The sequence below is a fragment of the Glycine soja genome, chromosome 10, assembly GCF_004193775.1.
Source record: "Glycine soja cultivar W05 chromosome 10, ASM419377v2, whole genome shotgun sequence".
In the NCBI taxonomy this organism is placed as follows: Eukaryota; Viridiplantae; Streptophyta; class Magnoliopsida; order Fabales; family Fabaceae; genus Glycine; species Glycine soja.
Genome location: NC_041011.1, coordinates 46,206,673 through 46,215,159, shown reverse-complemented (window position 1 = coordinate 46,215,159; position 8,487 = coordinate 46,206,673). Strand labels below are relative to the sequence as shown.

Sequence of the window (8,487 nt, the reverse complement as noted above, 5' to 3'; positions counted from 1 at the left end):
CTTTGTGTGCGGTCATAGATAAAAATTAATCACCACTTTAAATAAGTAGAAAAAACATTCTTATCAAATTTATTTCATACCAATAGCATAAAAAAAATTAAATAAGTCAAGAAATCATTCTTATGAAACTTATTGGATAATATTTGTCCATTAAATTGTTACTGTTACTTATTAAAAAAGAATTGTTAGGAAACTATACTTAGAATCAATTTTAACAGTAAAAATTCAACTGTATAAAATATAAAATGACTACATTATCCATTATCCTTGTTGTACAATTATAAATTAGCACTCGTTGGGGTTTTTCTCTATCTAAAAGTTTTTCTTTATCTCGTCAGTACAGGTTTTTTGTTTAATTTTCTCTTTTGTTCATTGTTAATTTTTTGGGTGAAGTGGATATATATCTCGTTTATATATTGGTTGATTGTATCTCGTTATGTCCTGTTCTTTGCGCCTTCAATTTCTGAAATTGTGTCTGTTTGACATAATCCAATTTGATTTGTTTATGAAATTGTGCCTCTTTGTCATTTTCAATTTCTTGTATTTTAACACCCTCAATATAGGATTTCTTATTCATGATTCTCAATAGTTTGTTTTACACGCACAATTCTTTTCTAACTAATACAGACAATCAGCGATAACACATTTCAAAATTTGAACATAAGTAACAGAAAAAAAAGTAAATGTAAATTAAAAGTTAAAATTTGAAATAATGTTAAATACATGTAGCTATAAATATCAATGTTTTGTAAAATGTATGTAAAGTGTTGACAATTTTGTTTCATAAAAACTATTATATTATTGCATAAGCTATTATATCTTTATCGTAGAACACATTTTAATGTATAAAGTTGTTTTTTGTTGACACTCTAATGGATAAAGTTAAACATTAAAATTTGAACATGAAGAATTTTCTCAAAAGATGAAAGTAGTATTATGGGGGAAAATTAACTGTTCAATTCACTTAACGATTGATTTTGCAATGCATATAGTATAATTTTTTTTTTACCTTTAAACAACTTCGTTGTAGCCATTTTACCAAATCAACTCTATCAATATCTCTAGATTCTCAACAATGCATTGTGACAACTAAGTTATACAATCTTTCCACAAAGTGTATATTATATTTTATCCTTTCCTATAGATGAATAAAACACATTTTGTTAGAATATATATTGCAAGATTGTCATATATATATATATATATATAGCAATTACATATCTGTGTTATAACATCAATATAAATCCAGTATAAAAAATATTAATATAAATCTTTTGAGATTTGTCAATTTAAATGTGCTAAAATATTGAATTAGAATATAAATTTATATTATGTATTTGAATATTCAAATTATGAGAATCATATTGGTCCTAATTACTTTAATTAATAAAATTATGAGTTTTTATGCGTTTAAAAGTGACAATTTTTTTCTGACATTTTGCTAGAAAAATAAAAAGCGTTATTACACATTCTGCCTAAGTAACATCTTTTTTTACGTGATAAGATCTAATGCCTTGGAGGTTTCTAGTTTTTTTAATCTTGATATCTAATTTTGTGTAGGATTAAATTCATATATAGAAGAATTCAGTTTTTTTTTTTTAAATTTCTTTTGGGTACTAATCCAAAATTTATAAAGTAATTTTTTTTTTTTTTTTTTTACTGAGAGAGGAGAGCTTTGCCTCCACAGTGATTCTACCATATGATGTAGACAATTTTTTAGGATATCCAAAGTATCCCATTAACTCTTTTCATTTAAGATTAGTTATTCAAGATATGAAGTTTCATTTAACGAATTAACTTTTTGTAAATGCATATTATTACATGTAAGAACTGAAAAATTGAATTCTTATCCACATATTTAAGTGATAGGATTATTTGTTAACAATATTATACTATCTTATTAGGAAAAATATTTTTTAGGGTCATTAGGAAAATCATAAAAATCAACCATTGTTATTACGATTAATGTCATAATTAATTTGATATAACATTCTATAAATGTCCTTTCAATTATTTTTTTCACTAAATATGTACCTATTAATTAAAACATACCTGAGAAATTAAAAATGAAAAAGGGAAAGACATTTTACACCATCATGATGCACACCTTAACATCCGAAGTGGCTTCTCAAAAGTCAATTTGTTTTATTTTTTTTGGTTTTAGTTCCTGAATTTAGGGGTGTATTTTTTTAGTCTCTAAAATTTTAAAATATTTTTTAGTCTTTGAATTTTGACAAATTATTTTTTTAGTCCATAACATAATAAATAGATATTTTATATCATTTTTTAGTATTTTGTGATGATTTTTTAGTATTTTTTGTGACATTTTTAAAATACTAATTTAAAATGAACTAGTATTATTATTTAATTTGAAAAATTAATCTATTTTCTTGTCAAACTAGTTTAATTTTTTTTTAAAATAAGTATAAAAATTGATCTTTTGATATCAAAACTAATTTTAAACAGTTTAATTATTGTTTTATTCTTTAAATTTGTGATATGTGTTTTTTTTAGTTTCTAAAATTTTAATTTTTTTTCTTGAATTTTAATAAAATATTATTTTTAATTTCTATTATAATAAATTGATACTTTATGGTCATCTTTAGATTTCGTAAATTAGTTTTTATTTTTTAACTGCTTGAATTTACATTTTAAAACTTTTATAATACTTAAAAAATTGTTACAAAATACTAAAAATTATCATAAAGTGTCAAAAACTAAAAAACAAATTATCAAGATTCAAGAACTAAAAAAAATATTTTAAAATTTCAGAAACTAAAAAGATATACCCCAAATTTAAAGACTAGAATATTAATTAAGCTTATTTTTTATAACACAAGAGGAGAAATGCAAGTTGAAATGTAACTATCTTGGCACATAAAAAATAATTCCGAAATCCACCCACCTACCCAATTAATTAATTCCCAAATAAGATTCCATAAGAAAATATAAATACACACATGCCACGATACAATCTCCCATTCCCAACTTTTGAATTCACAATATCGGAGGAAAGAAGAGGGGAAAGTGTGGGAGAGATCTCATTCGGAGAAACGGCGTCGTTTTGCCCACGTGGACGGTGTTACTACCCCCTCGTCCTACTACCGGCTGCTACCGGTAAAACCTCTTACACGGTATCGAACTGTCAGAAATAGAAATAAAAATAAAAATAAAAATAAATTAAAGAAAATAGAAAAGCGGGGTAGGACGGTACGGTCCTTTGGTTGCACGCTCTCCAGGACAGCCTTTCTACCGTTCTTCTCCTTCTATAAATAGCAGCTTCTGAGAAATAGCTCATTTTTTTCTTTCTCTTTCTCTCCGTTTTGCCATTCTCTCCGCGCCCCGTTTTCCGGCGAAATCGCCGGCGAGTCACCGTCGTTTCCGCCGGACACTCTCTTCCCCCGTCGCCGTCCTCCTTCAGGTTCTCTCCCCGTTTTACATCTCAGCTACCGTTTATTTCCCTTTCGTCTTCTCAGATCTGTCTCTTTTTCTGTGCAACGATCAATTGCGCTCATTCCTGCGTCGCAGCTGAATTTAACTTTCATGCGTGATTTGTTTTTTTCTCTCGCCTTTTTTGTCTTGTTTGATTTGCGTGATAATGGTGATTTTCCCCCTTGGATCTTGATCTGTTGCTTGTTTTCCTTTAATGCGCCATTTATCATTTGGTTATTGTGTTCGATTGGATTGTCGGAGTCGAAGGTGATGTTTCGTGTTGCCGAAAATGTGCTGAGATGTATTTATTTTATTTTATTTTCCACTCTTCTCCTGGAGCGTAATATTTTCGAAAGGTTACGTATATAATAGTTTATAATCATTTTGACTGTGACTCGTGATTGTGCTTTGCGTTTCTGATTCAGTCATTGGTTTTATGCTCTTTTATTAGTTATTTTTTCTGATTTTTTTTAATACATGTTTGTTTCTGTTTTGCATTTGACCTTGGCTCATATTGTTGTTTTGTCTGTAGATAGTATCTATTTTTGATATAATCGTTCCGTTATTAGAGAAGTTGAGAAAATGGACGGCCATATGGGAATGAGGAAAATCAGTTCTCACTGCTCTATCCCTGATTTGGATGATTCCGATCTCTTACGTTTGCTTGAGAAACCAAAGTTGAACATTGAGAGACAGAGATCGTTTGATGAGAGGTCACTCAGTGAACTCTCCATTGGTCTTGCGAGAGCGGGCTTGGATAGCTATGACACTTATTCGCCAGGGGGAAGATCTGGTTTTAACACACCTGCTTCGTCTACACGGAACTCGTTTGAGCCTCACCCCATGGTCGCCGATGCCTGGGAATCCCTCAGAAAATCTCTAGTCTATTTTAGAGGCCAACCGGTTGGCACAATTGCAGCTGTTGATCATCAATCAGAGGAAGTTCTAAACTATGATCAGGTGAATTCCTCAAACTATACTGAAATGTCATATTCCAATTTTAGGGGTGTGTACAATTTTTTTGAAAAATGCAATGTATGGAAACTGAATGGTCTAGAGCTATGATGAACTAAGTTGCCCTTAACATGCTTCTTTATTACTGTAATTTGAAAATAATGACACTCTAGAGTACTTGAAATTGAATTCTAGTACATTTGCGCATGTGTGACAAGTTTACATTTAATTGCGTGGTATTCGTTTAATTTAAAACCACTAAAAGCTCTTTGATTATTGACAAGTTTTCAGAGGCATTTTGAACCTGAAACATCGTACAATTTACAGATTGCTGCAAATTTTACAGGACGTATGATATGTGATAACTTAACATGATAGCCTATGTTTAGGCTTCATAATTACCCAAACGCTTGAATGTAATGAATCTAATAGTACTACAACAAATATAAACAGATGCTCTATCATATATTTGACTGAACGTTTAAGATGGAAATATTCTGAAAGCCCCTTTATTCCTGAAGATTAACAGAAATGAATGTTGTAGTTGTTGAATGTTTCATTAAGTATGGCAATTCATTTTTTTAACATACAACCTAGCTCCCCTTCACATTTTGGAAATGACAATGTTTAGATGAATGCTAGTGAAAAATCTATCTAAAGTATTAAAAGATAGTATTAAGTATTAACTGCCAACAGCTTTTGGCACCATTAGGCATTGGTTCTCAATAGCCATAATCTCCTGGTGGTCTCAGCTATTTTTAGCACTTGAACTTATAGTTACTTTTCATATCCCTTTGTCTAAACATGCATAATCAATTGTTTCTGCGCTTTTATAGTTGTTGATTAAGAGGAGAAACTCAGGTTTTGTGTTAATGGAGCCCCCGGCAAACCGTCGTGGGGGTCTTCTAAGAAAGAGTATGATATTTATTATTTAAATAATCTTTTTCTAGGTTTTTGTTCGTGATTTTGTGCCCAGTGCTCTAGCCTTTTTGATGAATGGTGAACCAGAGATAGTCAGGAACTTCTTGTTGAAGACACTGCATCTTCAGGGGTGGGAAAAAAGAGTAGATCGGTTTAAGCTTGGTGAAGGTGTGATGCCAGCTAGTTTCAAAGTCCTTCATGATCCCATTAGGAAAACAGACACTCTTATTGCAGATTTTGGTGAAAGTGCAATTGGAAGAGTTGCTCCAGTTGATTCTGGATTCTGGTGGATCATTTTACTTCGTGCGTACACGAAGTCCACAGGGGATTTATCTTTAGCTGAATCACCAGATTGTCAAAAGGGAATGAAACTTATACTGACTCTATGCTTGTCAGAGGGTTTTGATACATTTCCAACTTTGCTTTGTGCTGATGGATGTTGCATGGTTGATCGAAGAATGGTAAGACATAATTTGCGGCTGTTTCTCTAAGATAATTAATATTGCTTGTTATCTGGCTATAAAAATGATTTTTGTTGCATTCCATTGGTTATGATTTATAAACAAAGTTAGCCATTTGATGATGCCAGATGATTCAAATGCAATTAGAATTGTTTTTTACAAGTCTTGCTCTTCTGCTATGTTAAATTCTTTAAATGATTTGGCAAAAGATTATTGCATGATGGTGTAAAACCTTTTTTACATTAACAGGGGTATCACATCTAAACTGTTTATAAATTATATGTATTTTCAAGCTCCCTGGAGTTAAGCTTTCATTCTTATTTGACTGATTTTGAAGAACTTGCATATTTTATTAATTGTTTCGTCCTCTTCCTTTTTTCTTGCAGGGTATTTATGGTTATCCAATAGAGATTCAAGCACTTTTCTTCATGGCATTGAGATGTGCTTTGTCAATGCTGAAACAGGATGACGCCGAAGGGAAGGAATGTGTTGAGCGTATTGTGAAGCGTTTGCATGCACTAAGTTATCATATGCGGAGTTACTTTTGGCTCGACTTCCAACAACTAAATGACATTTATCGATATAAGACTGAGGAGTACTCACATACTGCTGTAAATAAGTTTAATGTTATTCCTGATTCAATCCCAGATTGGGTATTTGACTTTATGCCAATGCGCGGGGGCTACTTCATTGGAAATGTTAGTCCAGCCCGGATGGATTTTCGATGGTTTGCTTTAGGAAATTGTGTTGCAATTCTATCTTCTCTGGCAACTCCCGAGCAATCAATGGCTATCATGGATCTTATTGAATCTCGCTGGGATGAATTAGTTGGAGAAATGCCCCTAAAAATATCCTATCCGGCAATAGAGAGCCATGAGTGGCAAATTGTGACTGGTTGTGATCCCAAAAATACCAGATGGAGTTACCATAATGGAGGATCTTGGCCAGGTTCTTCCTTTCTGCTCACATATTCAAACTTTAAAATGCATTTAACGTGGGGTTTGGTCTTGCTAGCTTTTTCACTTGATTTGGTTATTTGGGTATTGACTGGTAGGTGTGTTTAGGTGTGCTAACTGAGCCACATGTGTGTTGCCATATCTCAGTTTCACAGATAATGCCTGCCATTAACTAAGTACAGAAAGGCAGGATGTGTGGAACTATTGAAAACTTCTTAAAATAACCAGAAACATTATATTTTTAGATTTTATTTTTCCCTAAATCTAACTGAAAAATTACTTTGCTTCTCATGAAATCTCTAAAAAAATAAATCACCTTTTTATGTTTGCTTAAAAACACTTTTTTTAAGAAAGCCTAAACAAAAAACACTAGTAAATTTTAAAAGTGATTTTTTTTTAAATGTAAGTGTTTTTCATGGAAAAAAATAGATGTAACAAACGGGCTCTTAATCTTTTCTGTAAAACCACATTGAAAGTGGGTAAAACTGTTCTTATTACTTGTTAGCCATATTTTTATTTATTGTTCTCAATGAGTTGTAGGTCTATGTCTACCAGAAGCATTGTTCACCATTCTTTCCGCATGTTATGGAATGAAATTATCAACATTGTTTTGGTGGCCTTTTTTTGTTTAATAACTCTTCATTTTGCTTTGTTTTTGGCTTGTGTGCAGTGCTCCTGTGGCTAGTAACAGCTGCTTGTATCAAAACGGGTAGACCACAGATCGCAAGACGTGCGATCGAACTTGCTGAGAGTCGTTTACTGAAGGATGGGTGGCCCGAATATTATGATGGTAAACTTGGGAGATATATTGGCAAACAGGCAAGAAAATACCAAACATGGTCTATTGCAGGTTATCTGGTTGCAAAGATGATGCTGGAGGACCCCTCACACTTGGGGATGATTTCCCTTGAAGAGGACAAACAGATGAAACCGGTTATTAAAAGATCATCTTCTTGGACTTGCTAAATTCAGGTGATAGATAAATAGTATAAAAAACAAATAGCGAAAAACTTAGAAGGTGAGAGATATTGTTGTTTTCAATACACGGCACTATTCTTGGTGATTCCCTTCCTCGTAGGCTTGATTGAAAGTTTGGCTTGTGTAAAATAGCTGCTGCTGAGACTGGCATCGTGCTTTTCCCAAATAAGTAAAAAGACACTTCAGTTCATGTTTGCTAAGTTCAATGCTACCCGTCCCACTTGTTGCGTGGGATTTAATTAGTAAGAAGAGAAATTATGAAACATTCTTCATTTTTATTGTGTTTCCTAGTTGTCAATAAGGCTTCTTTGAAAAAGGGCCTAGAACAGAAAGTATTAGCTTTTTCATATGGAACTTTAGGTCTACTGTCCACATTGCTAAAAAAATATGGTAAATTATGATTATTTTTACTAATTTTCGTGAATACAGTGTACTTTTCATTGAGTTTTTTTGGCTTTCATTTTTAGTCAGGAACCTTTGTGTTGCTTTATTATTATTGTTTTGCTCTTTATGGTGCCAATTAGTTTTCTTGCGAGGTATCATTTTAGAAGGAGCAAGTTTAATGTTTTGCACAAATAGAAATTTCCTTGTAATTTATTGACTTGATCGTAGTTACTGTTCATTAATCAGTTTAATTAATCTGAAATATAACAACAACAACAACGCCTTATCCCACTAGGTGGGGTCGGCTACATGGATCAACTTCCGCCATAATGTTCTATCAAGTACCATACTTCTATCCAAATCATTAAGTTCGAAATCCTTCTTGATAACCTCTCTTATAG

General features: G+C 32.1%; 1 protein-coding gene across 4 annotated transcripts; it reads left to right on the top strand.

The window, feature by feature from the left end:
* Positions 1-2,989: 2,989 nt before the first annotated feature.
* Positions 2,990-8,146, top strand: LOC114370801 (probable alkaline/neutral invertase D). 4 transcript variants are annotated; one of them, XM_028328189.1, is made up of 5 exons: positions 2,990-3,117; positions 3,965-4,392; positions 5,337-5,768; positions 6,155-6,716; positions 7,395-8,146. In XM_028328189.1, the coding sequence occupies exons 2-5, from the start codon at positions 4,015-4,017 to the stop codon at positions 7,688-7,690; spliced, it is 1,668 nt and encodes a 555-aa protein (XP_028183990.1). In that variant the 5' UTR covers positions 2,990-3,117; positions 3,965-4,014; the 3' UTR covers positions 7,691-8,146. The 4 variants fall into 4 exon arrangements, with proteins under 4 accessions (XP_028183990.1, XP_028183992.1, XP_028183991.1 ...); XM_028328191.1 differs by lacking the exon at positions 2,990-3,117 and adding an exon at positions 3,162-3,421 and having other exon boundaries at positions 4,002-4,392; XM_028328190.1 differs by lacking the exon at positions 2,990-3,117 and adding an exon at positions 3,162-3,421 and having other exon boundaries at positions 3,969-4,392.
* Positions 8,147-8,487: the final 341 nt, after the last annotated feature.